Here is an 18193-nt window from a genome sequence, read left to right as displayed (position 1 = left end):
CTGTTCAAAGTATTTTAATTAGTGAAATTACTAGAGAATTAGATTGTAATGTCATGTTCACTATAATCAAGAAACTATAATATCATTTATTTAAGTAAAAATTATTAAAGTGTGATCTGCGATAACAATAAAATAGCTTAAACACTTAACTATGCAAAATTTTTACATATATATTCAGTGACTTCATATACCATCTAAATTTCATTTGGGGGTTGGCTGGGTCACTGTTCTATTGCTGTGAAGAGATACCACGACCACAGCAACTCTTATAAAAAAGAAAACATTATTTGGGGTTTGCTTACAGTTTCAGAGGGTTTATTCCATTATCGTCATGGTGGGGAGAAGGGCAGCAGGCAGACATCATACTGGAGAAAGAGTTGAGGGTTCTACTTCTGGACTGGCAGGCAGCAGAAAGACGGAGACACTGAGACTGGCTTAGGGGTTTGAAACCTCACTCGCTCTCCCCTACCCCTGACACCCGTCTTCCAGCAAGGTCACACCTACCTAATGAGGTCACACTTCCTAATCCCTCTCAAGTCATTGCCACTTCTTGATGACCAAGTGTTCACATACACAAACCTATGGGGCTATTCTCATGCAAACCACCTCAGGGATGTTTTGGACCTAGCATACATGTTCCTACTATGTTACAGAATGATTGAAAACAATCAAAATGCTTATCAAAAGTCAAAACTTAACACTGTCCGTATAGCTAGACATGGAAGTGGTTACTCATACATTGGCCCAGACAGGATTCCTGAAGCATAATGAGAGTACACGCTGAGAATCCCAAAGCCCCAAACCCCAGATCTTTGGATTCTGGAGCAATATGCATTTCAGATAGTCCCGGCAGTAAAATCTGTGCAAACTCCCCAAATCTGAAAACCCTGATATCGGAATACTCCTGGTCCCAAGTGTTTGGATGATGGATAGATAGCCTGCAACACACCACGGCCGCCTCTCTGTTGGATTCATCCTGTTGTCTTTAACAACTTCTGAGGAGTTACACATACCAACTTGCCCTGGCTCCTCCGAGAGGCTGTTGTGCTCCCATTATAAGACACTTCTGGTAGGCTGGGTAACGGTGGGCACACAGATACCGTACCGGCAATCGTTCACTTTGGATTTTGATGAGTGACAGCAGCAGCTTTGCCGTCCCACGGAGCTTCTTCAAAGTCAGATCCAACATGTCACCTCCGGCTGGTCCAGAGTGCCTCTGAGTTCTCCATAGCTCTCGTGGTGACCGTCAAATCACGAGCCACTCCAGGGCTTCTTCTCGGAGAAGGTGAAGTTTCCTAGAACAGTGAGTCACGGCTGAAGCGGAGAGTCTGGATATTGTTCCCTCATTAAACCAGCCCGTGTTCCTCTGTGAAACGTGGGCCTGACAACGTGGTTACATCATTAGCTGGAGGCTGGCTGCGGTTTCACAGTCTATGTCATGGAACTGTCATGTTAAGCATCTGCTTTCTTCTGGCTGGAGAGCATCTTTAAGGAGCAATGTTTTATTGGACAATTCGGTGAGCGCACACTGAGTTGGAATTTACCAATGGAAAACTGAGACAGAAGAAGTGTGTGTGTGTGTGTGTGTGTGTGTGTGTGTTTGTGAGAGAGAGAGAGAGAGAGAGAGAGAGAGAGAGAGAGAGAGAGAGAGAGAGAGACTGGGCTTGACTTGAGCATTTGAAACCTCAAAGCCCATCCCCCAGTGACACGCATCCTCCAACAAGGCCACACCTCCTAATAGTGCCACTCCTGGTAAGCAAGCCTTCAAATATATGAGCCTATGGGGGCCATTCCTATTCAAACCACCACAACAGGGTTAAGAAGCCAGTGAAGGTGTAGTAGCGAAGCAGTAACCCAAACATTTGATGAAAAATGTATGCGACGTGTTTACTATGTTTTAGCTCAGTGCTGAAATCTTACAAAATAAGCTTGGGGCAAAGAACCCGAAACCTAACCATCAAAAATAAGTGAGTAAAAGCCACAACATTTTCAACCACAGTAAGAAAAGAAGTTACGTACTGGAGCAGGGGAGATGAGGCTCCGTGTTTATAGCTCCTGTAAGTAGAAGTGTAGATTCCCACAGCCCATGTGGGTGGGTGTGGCCGTCTGTGTGGAATTCCAGTCCTGGGAAGGCAGGGGGGAGGGGTCCTTGGGGAGAGTGGGCTAACCAGGCTAGCCACATTAGCGAGTTCTGTGTTCAATTAACTGTGAGGCCCTGCCTTGGGGAATAAGGTAGAGAGAGAGAGAGAGTGGTTGAGGGAGGCTCCCTATGCCAGCTTCAGGCCTACACATGATGTGCATACATGTGCACCTATGCATGAGAACTTTTATGCACACACACACACACACCACATATAGAGATTAATCCATTGTATGCCATGCATTCATTTGTTAAATGTTAAATTAGCTATTTTTCTTGTGGCTGTGACAAAATACCCAGCCAAAGCCACCTAAGGATATAGCTCAGTATGGTGGAGGGTGTCATGGCAGCAAGAGCTTGAGGCTGTTGGCCAAGATTGTGTCTACAGTCTGGAAGTGAAGATGAAAAGACCTTCACGCTCATCTCACTTTCTCCTTTTTACTCTGTCCACAGCCCCAGCTCAGGGATGATGAAACCCATACACAGCACAGAATTAGAGTGGGTCGTTTCAATTCAACTAATATAGTTAAGTATCGTCTCACAGGTCCAGAGTCTTAGCTCTCTGTGATTCAAGATCCCATCAAGTTGACAATATGAACTGACACAACTCCAGCCCTTGTCAGTTTGATACCTAAACACATCATTTTGAAGGTGTATCTTTCTACCCCTTATCCTTATAGACTTGTGACCATCTCATGATCCACAATACATTCAGTCTGACTTCAAAAGTATTCATGGGGCTGAGCTGTGGTGGCACATACTTTTAATCTCAGCACTCGAGAGGCAGAGGCAGGAGGATCTCAGTGAGTTTGAGGCCAGCCTGGTCTACAGAGTGAGTTCCAGGACAGGCGCCAAAGCGACACAGGGAAACCCTGACTCAAAAGACAAAAACAAAACAAACAAACAAAAATTCATGGTCTTTAACAATTTCAACACGGTTTAAAGGTCCAAAATCTCTCTGAGACTAAGGCTACTGTGAGCCCCTATGAAATAGAAAAACAAGTTTCAATATCTAATATCACAGAATAAACACTAGAAAAGAGAGATTGGAGCAAAACAAGACCAAAACCTAGCAGGGAAAACACCAAATCTTTCAGTTTTTTGTCAGCCATCGCCTCCAGATGAAATCATTTGAATGCAATGTGCTTGGAGAGTCCCTACAACTCTCATTCTGCCACCGGGATACATTCTCTCTTTCTCTCTCTCTCTCTCTCTCTCTCTCTCTCTCTCTCTCTCTCTCTCTCTCTCTCTCTCTCCTCTCCTTCTTGCTGCTTTCCTCAGGATCCACTGCACGGTTCTAGCATCCCCACATCCCAGGGTCTGCATTGCCAGTCTGCAGGACTCTGATCTTGAAATATGTTGCCAAGCTTCGTTGGCACTCTGGAATGTGGTGTAAGACTTCATGGCCCCCTCAACTTTACATGCTTCATGCTCACAAATCCCATATCACGTGGACATCTCGCCAGGTTTGGATGCTGGTTTGAGACCATAGTGGCATCGGTCTTTGGGTACTGACCCTGGGAACACTTTCCTCGGCCGGTACTTTCTAGAATCAGGAAATTCCTTCAGTGACATTCTCGGTTCAGGCTCTCTTCCTTCAAATGAATTTACATTTTCATAAGTTGGAGCCTTTGGTGATTGACATCTTGCCTTCAGGGCATGTTTTCTATGGCCCCACTGCTGATTAAGTTTCTCGTCAACAACCTCTTTTCGTTGTGTGCTTTGACTGAAACTTTGCCCTTCCGAGAGCTGTTTTCCTTGCTAACCTATCCAATTTAAAATACCTTTAGGCCCCGCCTTTTGCCCTTTTTCACTGTAGACCTGGATACGAATGGTGAGCAATAACAATTGCACAGCCTGAATGCTTTGCTAGAATGTAACTGGGTTGGCCTCCAGCCCAGTGCCCAGTGGAGTCCCTGTTCCCTTTTGAAACTGAGCCTGTAGCACTGGCATTTCTCTCCACATTCTCGTCTTTCAACCCCATCAGGACAATGACGCTTATGGTAATCAAGGGCTTTTCAGTAACAGGGTTCCAACTCTTCCATGGTCTTCCACGAAACCAAGGATCTGAGATCCATGTGGTAAGGCTTATCGCAGCAAAGCCCCATTTATCAGCACAGCTTTCTATATTAGTTACTTTTCTCCTGACCGTGACAGTGTCTGAGCACAGCCACTTAAGGTTCATTGTTTCATAGTCATCCATAGCAGGGAGGTCACAGAGGCAGGGACTTGGGGTAGCTGGTCATACTATGTTCATAGTCAGGAAGTAGAGACAGGAATATTCCTGTCCAGTTTCTGTTTGGTCCAGGACTCCAAACCATGGAATGGCGTGGCTCACAGTCCATAGCTAAAGGCAGATTACCTCAGTCAACCTAATCTAGATAGCAATGCCAAGAGGCGATCTGGGGATTCTAGATCTGGTCAGATTGGCAGAGTGTTCACCAAAGGTGTTAACATGTACTAGCTGATTTAACTCTCCTATCTCTTCTGAGATGGGCCCTAAGTTAGTACCATTTTATAGGAGAGGAACTTGAGGCACGGTGACTTGGTAACCTACCCGCTGGTAAGTGGTAGAACCGGAGTTTAGTTCCTAACTGTCTCATTTACTAAAGGCTATGCTATTTCCTCAGGACAGAAATCTCTCCAGGGCACTAGGAACACAACAGTGGACAATACATTTTGCAGAAACAGGAACTGGAAAGTCGTGGAAATGGTAATAGTATCTGTGTCAGGAAAGTCATTCTCATGACGTGGCCAGGGCAGGAAGTGGGAATTAGGGACGTAAGCCTGGGCTACACTGTGGTTCGTAATTTCAGTGGGCGTAAGAGGGAGAGGATAGACTCTAGACGTAGTTCACTTGTGGAATAGTTTGGTGTTGAGGTGAATAGTGAACCCATTAACACTATTAATGGAGCAGGAGTAGGGGTGACTATTCTCCAGGGGTGGAATTTAGGGAATTGGCGGGATGTAAGGAGATATTGAAACATGGGTTTGGGAACTTGGAGTTACTATCAAAACTAAAAATTGTGTTATGTCATATGTGAAGAATTTCAAATTAATGCATTACTTAATTGTTTGTATCTCACTAATGTGTCAAAATGCGACAACTGATTCCATCTTAAAATGAGTCCAAAAGTAAAAAAATAAATAACACAAGAAAGAAGACAGCGAAGCTGGCAAAGTACATCTACTATTTTAATTCTAAAAGCAAACATGTAGGCAGGTATTCTAATTTATATGGTGTGAAAATGGTATTGAAGTACTATTTATACTTCGGGGGGTGGGAGAGGGTGGATTAAGGTAAACATGTAGAACTTGAGAGAACAAGGGTAAGAAGATACTGCATAAGGACGTAAGGAAGCAGTATGAAACTTGCTGACTCACTCTTCAGAGTTACTTCATCCACCTAAGGCTCCTTAAATGCATTGTAAGAAGCAGAATGAGGAAGACAAAGACCAATTTGTTTGTGTAGATGTGTAGGGCATCCCCATAAGAAAGAGTAGGTTTCAAAAACAAAGGGAATAGAGAAACAGCCTTCAAAGAAATGTCGTGACCTTATTGAGTGTGGTCGTGAGAGAGAGTGTATCTCGTTTTCTCGGTGTTGGGAAGACAGAGAACGCACCTTTGCTTACTCATCGTGAAAGTCTGATTTAGAAGGCAGCATAACCATTCATGAATCATAATCAAAGTTAGCCATCTGGGATAGCACTGACAGAAAAATAGCTGTCTCCCATTGGAAGACGTTTCAGTTACGGAAAAACCAGTATGTTGCCAATTAACAACAATGAGCAGGAAGGAGGAGTCCTATTAGGACCATGAAGGGAGGGAAAACTGTTAATTAGGAACACTGAGGATGAAGGGGGGAAAAAGAAGATAGAATAAAAATCCTCTCAAACCAGTCCTACACGATTCCGTGGGTGTAGAGGGAAGGAAAGTCTCCAAATAGAGAGTTTTAACAGGGTGTCCTTGGACAGCAGTCTGTGGAGGCGGCAAGTGGGCAGTAGCCCGATGTTGGTACATTCTCCGTACAAAGCGGCAGATTACATGAGCGAGGAATTCAAAGACATTTTTTTTTCTTGAAACATATGGAAGTTTTAAGGGAGGTAAAGGAAGAGTTGAGCGATTATTTTTATTCCACTCGTTTCTGTAGACACTGAAAACGCTAGACATTGCTAAATGTTATCATCATTTAAAAGAGATGGTTAGATACAACACAATTGGTTGGGATGCTTTCAGTTCCGAGTCATAGAAATGAAATAACATGGAAGTATTTGGTTAAATATTTGGAGTATTTACCGCTCGTGTTTAAGTGTCGAGAGGTGGTGTGTGGGGCCAGCTCAGTGACTAGAGAACCTCAGCCAGCTTCTTCTGCTCTTTCCTTTTGCCATTATGTGTTGGATTTGCTTGTCCAAAGATATGACTACCTTTTCATTTGTACTTTTCCTGAGGACAATTACTTTCCTGAGACCTCTTCACACCCCATTGGCTAGCGTTGTGCTTGCTTTGCACCCGAGATTAACCAACCATTTGTAGAAAGGATAAGTCGTGGGATCAGTCACACCCCAATTCCTGGGAAGCACTTGGCTCCCCAAGGGAAGCTGGCAATCGGAACATTAGCATTCTGAGAGTGGATTTGGGAGACGATGTGTGTCTGAGGTGGGCAAACACGAATGTTTGCTCAGCCCACAGTGGGCTGCACCGTTCCCTTAGACAGGTGGTCCTGGGTTGCACAAGGAAGCCAAAGGCAGCAGGAGCCAGTGAGTGAGCCAGTGAGTGAGCCAGTGAGTGGCATTCTTCCATGGCTTCTGTTTCAAGTTCCTACTGGAGTTCCCGCCCTGACTTCTTCCCAAGGTGGGCTGTAGCCTGTAAGCTGAAATAAACTCCCTCCCCCCGAGTTGCTTTTGGTCAATGTTTTATCACAGCAACCGAAATGAAACTAGAACCCAATGTTTCAGTGTGACAAACACAATAGTTCAGTTGCCCTGAGTTTTCAGTGCCTTTAGAGGTCTTCTGACTGGATTCCTTCACGATAAATATCGCTAAGGTTCAAATCTGGCAGCTCACCCATTTTCATTGCCAAACTGCCTCCAACTGCTGCCAGTCTGTTCCTACTTCCCGCTGCCTTCCAGCTGAGAGTAAAAGGCAGGCTTTGTAAGTCCTACCTGAGGGTTACAGGACAGTTTCCTAGGAGACCACACCAAGAAAATGGGAATGCTAAAAGACACTGCCTTCTATTCTGGCTTACAAGACTCCCTGACTAAAAGCTTCTCTGACCTTCATGGCAAGGTCATGTGGAATCTGAGAGCTCTGCCACTGGGAACCGGAAGCTTGTCCCTCCCTCTGGATCTCTCTTCCTGCAAGCCTGCTCTTACATTCTCCCGTGTCTCCAGTAGGCAGAAGATACGCCTCTTCACAAATGAGAAAGATTCTGAGAGAATCTGACTTACTAGTGGGAGAATGGCAGCTTTGCTTAAGGACTCACCGTAAGAGCTGCTAAACTGATAACTTAAATAGACTTTTGAATCTAGGTCCATCTCCATCCCAAATCTGTAGCCACCTATGAGGTTTGTAGGAGTGATGCTGGCGGCCTTGCTGACTCAGGCTAGGCTTGTCCTGATCAGGGTGCTTGGTAAATTCTCTGATCAACTCTCAGCCAAAAGGTCTCCCTTTGCTTACCAAAATCTGAAATTCCCCCATTAGGAGAATCATTTCTTTCTTCAGTTTAAAACACAGAGTAGCCCATTAGCAAAGAGTACTTGGCAAGTTACAGAGACTTTAGGGATCTCATTTTTTCTATGACAATCTAGTGATAACAAAAGCAGGAACTACTGACGCTCATTTTCACACAAAGCAATGGAGGCACTTGGGGAGTAGGTGACGTGCTCTCTGGTGTAGATGAAGGTCCTCTTTGGTTTTGTCCTAAGAACAATGTGATGGAAGCTGGTCAGCAAAGAGGCAGGACTATAACTTCCAAGTGCACTCAGAGGAAAGGGCTGTCATGGTGCCTCATGCTGTGCCCTTTGTTGGGGCTGCATGAGGCCCAGTCCCCAGATCTCTTCATCTCTTTGATCCTAAGTTCTAGCACAGTACCAGAACTTTTGTTTGTTTTGTTTTGGAGACAGGGTTTCTCTATGCAACCCTAGCTCTCTTCCTAGGACTCACTCTAGACCAGGCTGGCCTCGAACTCAGAGATCTATCTACCTGTCTCTGCTTCCTGATTGTTGGGGTTAAAGGTGTGTGCCACCATCACCCAGCTATAACTATGGCACTAGATCGTAATCATGTTGTCAGAGCATTTCCTGGGTGCGGAATTTGAAGGAGATCAACTCTCAAGTATTTTTCAACTATTTTCTCATGGCTTGGCCAGAGATTAGATCAAGCTGGGGAAGAGAAATGGTTAAAGGAAACAGGATGGAGAGGTCAGAAAAGACGAAGTTGGTTTTCATTATGTTTGGTATGAAGGGCCAAAGGGTAGCTAAATGACAAAGTCCAAAGACATTCTTTAATTGTTAAAGAAAGGATAATTCAGACGTGTGTGTACATGATGTAACCATGGAAAAGCTCTTCCTACATGACGTCATGAGTATTGATTTGTTGTACGGTGCTAATGGCTCAGAGTACTCTTCGAAGACAGCCTTGCCCTGTGTCGGCAACACCGCAACCGTGTGAGATAAACATTCCTGTCTTAGAGGAGATGTGACATACTCTCACAGTTCTGTTGGAAATTATATTGGAGAAAGTATGCAACTTCAGACTGAAACCATGCCCAGAGTCTCCTCCACTGTGTTAAGGATAAAGAGAAACAATATAGTCCAGGGCTATCGATCTGACTGAATAGAGAAATAATTGAATGTCACTTCTGTTTAGAACATCACACATACGGACCTTATCTCTGATGGGGAAGTGGATAATACAAGTATTATAATAACATAATTAAGAATATTCTGCAGCAGACAGTGTGAGGACAATGAAGAGAGACATTGAGTCAGACAAGCTGGTATTGGGCAGTGTCTATGACAACAGATGAAGGGGACACTGTGTGTGATGTTCTAAACAGAAGTGGCATTCAATTATTTCTCTATTCAGTCAGATTGATTGACTATGGACTAAGTTCTATAGACTGTCTCAGAACTGAATGAAGTCGGCTCACTTAAGCTGAATTCCGAAGTCTAGTACTTGGGAGCAGAGTTACAAGTATGGCCAATCTGGGTTACTTGTCCAATTCTAGGCTTTTCTGGGCTGCAAAGCAAGACCCCGCATGAACAATAAAACTACCGTTTCTATAGTTCGACCTTTCTGGCAAGCGGAGGGAGCAAACTGAAGTGAGAGGTTCTGGGGCGCTTTGGGAGATGAAGTTAGGCTGGGGGGTGGAGAAATGCTGCTACTTTTGGGAAAGAGTGGGAAGACTTCTTCGGGAGGTGTCATCTAAGCCGAGATCCGAATGGCAACTGTGGGAAGTTCTAGGGAGGATCACAGCAGGCGGACGGGAGCTGTTGCAAAAGGCTCAAGCAAGGCATCGGTTTCGTGGTTTGGAGTTGGTGAAGGGGACTGATATGGCTGAAACAGAGTGGGTCAAAGGGTAGAAATTATCTGCCAAACATGTGAGGCCCGAATCCTGAGCCCTGTGAGCCTGCAGATCTCTTCGCAGAAGGGAAGAGGCTGGTGAGAAGCAATGTGGGAGATGTAAGCCAGAGCAAGGTTCTGGGGCTGGAGAGGCGGCGCGGTGGTTAAGAGTGCTTACTGTTCTCGCAGAGGACCAAAGTTCAGTTCCCAGCAGCCACAGTAGGCAGCTTGTAACTGCCTGTAACTTCAGTTCCAGAGACTGACTGCTTCTGGCCTCCTCAGGCACATGTAACATACACTCATACACATACATACGAATAAAAAAAGAATAAAATCTTAGCTGGGCGGTGGTGGCGCACACCTTTAATCCCAGTACTTGGGAGGCAGAGGCAGGTGGATCTCTGTGAGTTCGAGGCCAGCCTGGTCCACAAGAGCTAGCTCCAGGACAGACTCCAAAACTACAGAGAAACCCTGTCTTGAGAAACCAAAAAAATTTTTTTAAATATTTTTTTTTTGTAAAGAACTAGATCCTGCCAAACACTATATAAAGGATCAAGGAGACATTTAATTCTACTTAATATTATACTAAGAATCTCAAGGAGCTATGATTAAAGTCATTCAAAGAAAACCTCTCATCTCTCATGTTTATGCCTTCAAGGAATATACATGTGTTACATTCTTACGCCAAACTGCCCAACGTAAAGACCCCATAACAGCTGAGAATTCTTTTCACAAATGCAGAATTCCAATATGACCCCTATCTGTACAACATTTGAATAGACTTACCACTACGGCGTTATCTATCAGTATCTATCAGATGGCATGTTTTATGAGAGCATATATCATCATGACTAAGAGTTAAGAGGTAGTATGTGCGTAATGTCTAGATGGCAAAGGATGTTACATAGTAGAGCATGGGAGAACTCTGCCTCATGGTACATAAGATGGATGTTACCAGGTTGACTTCCTCATATCTTTTATTTACACCCTCAGATTTGATTGCCAACGAGCATAGCATGAACATTTATCTTCTAACTTCTTGCAATTAGGGGTCATAATCTGACGTAATATTTCGTAATATTAAATGTAGGTAGAAATGGCCAGATAAACAGGTGAAGCAAGCCTGGAGCTCTTGTGAGAGGTGGGGCCTCCTTCTAAGCCAGCAGGCTGTAAGTGCAAACCCATGTTTAGCTTGAGGTGCCAAGACTGGGGTGTCCAATGTTGGACAAGTTTGAGTTGGGCAACTCACAGGCACTGCTCTAGCTGGAGATGAACTCTGACCCCAAAACCTAGCTGTGGGATCCCAGCATCATGGCCCCAAGACAATCAAAGTTGGAAGTGGTTGGAAAAATCGTACTTTTTGTTCCAGCAACTCTACTGAAATCTTTCCAGAAGACACAAATATGCCTAGTGTGTGAATTGGAGAGAAAGTTCAGTGGGAAGCATGCAGTTTCAGAGGAAAAATTCAACCAAACCAACACAAAAAAGCTACTGGAGAACTCAGCAGCTGCCCCCTGCTGGCCCAGTATTGCAATCCCTGAGCACTCGGTGGTCCTAAGTGAAAATGTGGACCAGAGGATCTCGGGAAATTAAGCAGCCAGCTCATTAAGGCTCACAAAGTTCAGTAGGTCAGCAGAGCTCAAGGCTGGCTGGTCTGCTGTCTCTAAAAACCTCAAGCACAGGGTGTTAATTTTTATTTTCCAGAGTTTTAGTTGTAAACAAAAATGATGAGATTTTGTTGTTGTTGTTTGTTTGCTTTAGTTTTTAGAGACAGGATTTCTCTTTGTAGCCCTGGCTGTCGTGGAACTAGTTCTGTAGATCAGGTTGGCCTTGAACTCAAAGATTCACCTGCCTCTGCCTCTCGAGTGCTGGAATCAAAGTAGTGTATCACTAGTGCCTGGCAGCGGTTTTTTAAAGGAAAAAAGGAAACGTAAAGTTTGGAAAGGTAGCATAGATTAGCATCTCCTGAGTATGGTGCATGACGAACATGCAGGAAGCCCCAGGGATAGTCCTCAGACATTTGGATGAGGAGGGAGGCCGGCCCACATCCGGCTCAGAGCATGCTCTGGAGCCAAGGCTTCTGGCTTTCAAGTATGTTGTGTAGACACAAGGGACTCAGTGGGGCCTGTGTCCACTCCTGCATCCTGGATTGGTACTGATGCTCTGTGTGGTTCACTCATTTTTTGGAAATACACAAAGTAGAGCAAGTCTTGAATGTTTCTCTTCAGATCAGATCTCTGACTAGTGCTGGCAGAGCTTTACAAAGGTAAAGACCCGAGAGGAGGGCGCCTCAGGAAGGGGACGGCACTTGAGCTGGTCTCCATGGGTGGCTGTAACTCTCAAGCTGAAGATGGGGGTTAGAGCATTCACTGTAAGAACAGCAAGCAAGATGAATGAAGCCTCATGAAGGTGATGGCATTTGAGCTGGTCTTGATAGAGGGACATGACTCTCAAGCTGAACGACGCTTCAGAATGAAACGAAGCTAGGGCCTTCGTTTTAAGAACAGGAAGCGAGATGAATGATGAAGTCTAAGTAACAAAAAAGCTGTGTACCAGAAATTTTAAAGACCAGTTTGGTTCAAGAGAAGAGCAAGATACATGGAAAGCAGTGAGAGAGAGAGTGTAGAGGGCTGGCATTTAGCATATCTGGAAGGCTTTGGAAGAGTTATTTACACAGGTGGCTAAGTCAAACAGGGGCACACGAGTAAATAATTAGCCTTGCTGGGCATGAAACATGGACGTGGGAACCTGGCATGAATGGAGGCCATGTGGGCCGAGAGATCAAGATGTGAACCTGAGTTTTATTTTAAAACCAACTGCTCTGGGGTACACCAAAAGGAACCGAATAAATTACAAGTGTGTAATCTGAACCCAGGGGAAGACAACAACGCCCTGACTATTAAAATGTGACAGTCAAAAAAGAGGAAGGGGGAAAAGCCATTAAAAGTTGGAGTAAGGTACAAGAGGGACATTCAGGTGGCAAATGACGCTGTCGTGAGAGGTGGAGTTCGGAATGAGTCACTCGCACGAGTCAAGTCAATGAGTTTGTGTCTGTCATAAGGACGGGATAGGAACCTACTAGCAGGCCCTGAATACAGGACCGAAGCTGTGACAGGGAAGAGAGATCTCCGGAGCACCTTGAGAAAACAAACCCCGTTGTGATTACAGATATGTATAACACATGTATGTTTGATCAGCTGCTAACTTCTCAGAAACTCTTATCCCATACTGACCTCCTAACTGGCAGCAGAATCAAGGTCACATTTTCTGTAAGGAAATCTGAGACCGAATCAGCAGTCTAGTTATTTGTGATTTTAGTCTAGAAAATCAGACCCGCGAACAAAACAACTCAAGTAGCTGAAGACACACCTTTTTTGGAGGGTGGGGAGCACGTCCCTAGACTCAAGGGAGGAGGGGTATGGCTGTGCTTGGAAAGAAAGCCCCGCGTTAGCAGGAGAAAGGTTATGATGACACGCAACCTTCCAGGCTGACGCTCGTCGTCAAGCTGCATAGTTGCCGCGTGGCTCATCGCGGTGACTATTCGGGTGAGTGCCCAGGGCGGGCGCCTCGGAGGGACAGGGGTCTCGACGCCACCGGACTGGGAGGAGCCATGAGAAGGCCGCGCCCTCTGGCCTACTACGTCTCCCAGAGTTCCGCGCGGCCCCAAGGACTAGCAGCCACGGCGCGGAGCGCAGACTGGAGTTCTGGGAATAGGAGTCCGAATGCAGGCACCGCCTCAGTGGACGCCGGTGGGGAGATGTGCAGCGATTGGCCAGCCAGGCCCGCCCACGCATGGTGACGACAGGCAGCCGTCTGGCTACTTAAGGCGTCGCGGTCTGGCCCACCCCGCCTTCGCTCCCGCGCTAGAGAGAAACATGTATCGTTTCCGCTCGCAGCTCTTCACGGGGATTTCTGCTGCCGCCGCCGCCGCCTCTCACCCGCGCCGCTCCTCGCCTCTCTTGTTAGCCCGAGACTCGCCTCTCAGCCGCCCGCCGCACAGACGAACGAGTAGACAGTGCAGCTCCATCGGCTGATCCTCGCTGAGCTCCCAAGTGTAGGCGGCACCGGGCGGCCCACGATGCCGAAGAACAAGAAGCGGAACGCTCCCCACCGCGGTGGCGGGGGTGGCGGCGGCTCCGGGGCAGCAACGTCGGCGGCCACGGCAGGTGAGGGGCGTCCCTGCGCCGAGTGCCGGCGGGCTGGCCGGCTGGCCGGATGGGAGGCTCCGGCCTGGGGCGCGGCGGGATTTGTAGTCCGGTCTTGGTGTCGGCCGCCCGCGGCTGCATAGCGCGTGGTGCGGCTGAACTACAGTTCCCATCATGCCCCGGGCGCCGCGCTCGCGCTTCTGGCGCTGGCACGCGGGAGCGGTCCAGGGGCACCGGCCCTCGGGGCTGGGAGAAGGGGGACCCGAGGCTGGAGGCTGAGTTAGAATAAGGGCGATCTGGGCTGGGCGCTCTTGGAGCTCCGCTTCCTGTCCGACCTTCTGCCGGACGAGAGATTTGGAGCGGAGCGCCGGTGGCTCGCCGCGGTTGCCCGCTGCCTGTGACTCTCCATCATGGAGTTCTCGGGAGCGCCAAACGTCCGGCGGGTTTGGACCGGCTTTTGTGTCACGCGGCCGGGGTGACGCAGAGGCGCGAGTGGCTTCCATTCCCGATGTTTCCCTGCGCGTCCTGCATGTCCGCTAGGCGGGGTGGAGGCGTCGGAAGCCGAGGCCACCGCCCCACCCCAAGCGTGGCTCCCACGCTTGACCCTGTACCCGCAGGAATCAGGAGCCAGGGACATCCCTAGTGCCACCAGCCTAGGCCACCGCGTTCTCCTTTGTGCTGCGTTCTATAGATTCCATGCAGTGCTAGGAGCGATGGTGAGAAGCCGAGGTTGCAATTGGCCGAAAGTTAGAGATAGTGTTTTGGATTTTTTGTTTATTTTACACGCCAAGTGGAAGCTTTTCCTGAAGGGAAAATTACTGAACTGAATGTATGGTTCTCTACTTACTTAAGAAAGAAAACAAAGTGCCCGCAGCCGAAGGTCCTTTCTACAAGACTGCACACACAACACCAGTCGAGTGTTACACTCGGTAGTCCTCTCATTAATTGTTAAGATTATGAAGTTGAATATCGGAATACCGCCGACATAGCTGCTAGTTTTTGATCATTTGAATGCTATGCCTGTGTTCGTTAGAAAAGTAAATGACCAGTTTTCTTAACCATTGGAAACTGGCTTGGAGAAGGCTAAACCCTTTTGATCATGCATTAAACGCTGACTGAGATGACAAATACAGACTTTTCTTTCAGATCGTTTTTCTTATTCCCGAGTTCATCGTGAAATTCATTGTGAAACACTGTTCATTTAACCAGTTGTGGTCGGATCGAGGATACTGCTTACCTCTGTCTGGCTAAGCTTTCCGTCCCCGATAAATAGATGAGTTCCTTCTGGAAGAGTTACTAGTTAAAGTTTACCTTTTTTAAAAATCAATGAACGGGGAAGCATTGATGTTTGGAAGCCCCTCTTTTCTGTAGTTTTCTACAGAGCACGACACATTTTCCCTAAGGCTTATCCGACCTGTCATCAGCCTTCACCGCTGTCCTTTAGATGCTCCTGAGTAGGAAAGATACATTTTAACACCGCGGTCTGGCATGTGGAGTACAAGCTCTGGACATTAAATATATTTTTTAGCATTTGTTAACAAATGGAAAGCATTGGTTTGTTTGTAAAAACTGTAAGCTTTGACATTGTTACCATGCTAGTTACCCCTAAAAGTTACTGTAACCGTGCAACTGGCTGAGACTGCTTTCCTGTACTTTTTTTTCTTTTACCTTAGTCACATGTGTGTATTTTACTTACTAGTTAAAAGGAATTATCAACACTTTTATTTAGAAGGGCTGGAGAGATGGCTCAGAGATTAAGAGCATTGACTATTCTTTCAGAGGTCTTGAGTTCAGTTCCCAGCAACCACATGGTGGCTCACAACCATCTGTATTGAGAACTAGTTCTCTTCTTGAGTGCAGGCATACACTTTATACATAAGTAAATACATCCTTAAAGATTTTTTTTTATTTTGAAACCACTTTTCCTATTGATGTTTGGGGACAGAACAAGTGCGATTTAAATACAGCCAACTTTTCAATTAGTTAGGTTAAGTAAATGGGGAATTTTAGGAAGCCAAGAGAATTGATCTCATACACATGTGTCTACACAGTAAGCACCGTTCTGATTTGAGGGGTGTGTTTGTGGGTTTTGTTTTTTACTTTTTGTTTAAGACACTCAACTCTATCCTGGCCTGGAATTCAGTGTAGCCTAAGCTGGTCTCAAACTAAGGCATCCTCCTGCCTTAGCCTTTTGATTGCAGGGACTGCAGATGTAAAGCCTCCAGATTTAGCATGAAAGACAAGGTTTTTAAGGGTTAAGAAAGTTTGGATAGTAAGCCTTTGAGAATGAGTACCTCATATGCCTAGCGTGCCAGCTCATTAACACCCAGATTGCAAGGTAAGCTTGACCTAGATGTCAGGAATTCTTACAGGATGCATTTCCTTGCTTTAGAAATGCATTTATTTATTTGTGTGTGTGTGTGTGTGTGTGTGTGTGTATGAACACTCCAGGATACCAATGTGGAGGTCAGAGGGTGGTCCAGGGCCAGCTCGTCCTTGCTTTTCCAGACCCCTTTCTTGAGCCATGAAGAAACTAAACTAATTAGTTAAAGAGGCGGGAGCTTAAACCTGTGTAAGAATACTCAGGAAAACTGACCAAATAAGACACTTTTAAAATGACATTAGCTTGTATGTAAATAAGGTTATTCAGAATATTCTCAGCTGTCTCAATTTGTCCTGAGAAAAGATCCAGAAATAGACGGGTGTTTGTTTTTCCCCTAAGCACTGATTAAGAACCTTTGGCGTCTTTCTTCACCATTCTCAGTGCTTTTCTACTTTGATTCGAGTTACTTTGGCCTCAGGCCAGCAGATTTCAAGGTCACTTGTTACCTTTTGAGTTTTGCCTACTTCTGCGTGGGATTTTATGTTTTGTTTTGTTTTAAAGCAACTCTTATTTAAAAGCAAATCAGCCCAGCTCTTAACAGGCTTAAAATTTTAGAGGATTTAAAAAAATAAACTTAACACCCAGTAATCCTAGGATTTGAGAGGCTGGGGTGGCAGGAAGATTGGCAGGAATTGAAGGTTAATCTGGGTTATGTAGCGATTGGCTTTCAGAATCAGACTGGGTTACCAAAGACTGGAATAAACCAGTAACAGATAATAAACATTTAAAAAAAAATGTAGGAACTTGATTTTTTTTTAATTTGTTATTTATTCCACCTAAGAAAGTGTTAGTAGTCCAGGTGATAGTGATGTGTGCAGAGATAGGCAGATCAGTGAGTTCAGGGCCATCCTGGTCTACTGAGTTCCAGGACAGCAAGGATGATTACACAGAAGAAACCCTGTATCGAAAAAAAGTTAAATATTATGTGTTACGATATTTCTGAAGAAATTGCTGTTCTACAGATAAGCAATCAAATATAATACCCATTTATCTATATTTACTTACACTTTATCATAATGATACAATTAATAATCGAATATACTTATTTTGTACTTTTGATGCTTTCCCTTTTCCTTCAGTCTTTGTTGGTAATTGATTGGCAAAGGATTGTATACATCTGGAGGATACATAGTTACATCCGTGTATCATACATAGTAAGATAATGATAATCATGCTACTTTGTCAGTAGAACACTCCTAAATCTGGAGTATAGAACATATTACTTGCTATACTCCTGAATTGATATGATTGTTTTATGTTTAATATTGAAATATATTTCTGTATGATTGCATATAGATGTAAATAAACTAGTTTGCATAAAGTAGATAAAATCTGTGCATAAGAGGTACCAAAGGAAGAGGTTAGGTATGTTGGAGAGTGGATGAAATTGACCAGCTGTGTAGTTTATGTTAATTTTTCTGTACTCTGCCGAAGTGATATGTACTCTTACATATTAAAAAGCACCAGATATTAGAGGGACTTAATATTTGATGTTGTCTTTGAATTTACTAATACAAGGAGATCGAATTCAGGCTACCCTGGACCCTTTATGGTCAAAATTTGAGAATGTGAGATCCCTAAATTATGAATTTATTCTTTAATGAAGTTTAAAAACTATTTAAATTCTTTTTTTTTCTTTTTCCTTTTTTTTTTTTTGGTAGTAGCATTGGTATTTTTAAACTTTTGGATATAGTTAAAATTTCTTATTTTATTTGAGCTTTGAGACAGGGTCTCACTGTAACTCTGGCTGGCCTGGTAGTAAGACTAGTTTCAAACTCAGAGACCTTTGTCTTCCAAGTAATACACAGTCAGCATTCTTTTCTTTTAAGGGGAGTTTATTTAACAGGTAGATGTCTTGGTGGGTGAAGACCTTTTGCAGATGTGAGATCTGAGTTCAGATTCTGAGCTGTGAAACCAGGGTGGTAGTGCACATCTGTAATGCTCATGGCCTGTCCAGCTAAT

At 45.0% G+C, this 18193-nt stretch overlaps 1 protein-coding gene across 2 annotated transcripts in view; it reads left to right on the top strand.

The window, feature by feature from the left end:
* The window catches only part of Ifrd1 (interferon related developmental regulator 1), a 41587-nt gene that overhangs the window by 12405 nt on the left and 10989 nt on the right, over positions 1-18193 (top strand). The window contains exon 1 of one of the 2 annotated variants that reach the window (XM_050158673.1): positions 13566-13869. The exons of the other annotated variant lie outside the window; for it this stretch is intronic. Coding sequence (XP_050014630.1) covers positions 13782-13869 — 88 coding nt within the window. The 5' untranslated portion in view covers positions 13566-13781. Of the gene's footprint in view, positions 1-13565; positions 13870-18193 lie in introns of those variants that run through there. 2 annotated transcript variants of the gene reach the window in all.

This window comes from Alexandromys fortis, unplaced genomic scaffold (genome assembly GCF_014885135.2).
Source record: "Alexandromys fortis isolate MF-2015 unplaced genomic scaffold, M_Fortis_MF-2015_v1.1 scaffold_101, whole genome shotgun sequence".
Lineage (NCBI taxonomy): Eukaryota > Metazoa > Chordata > Mammalia > Rodentia > Cricetidae > Alexandromys > Alexandromys fortis.
The sequence above is the reverse complement of the archived record's forward strand: the minus strand, read 5'-3'. Positions and strand labels throughout refer to the sequence as shown.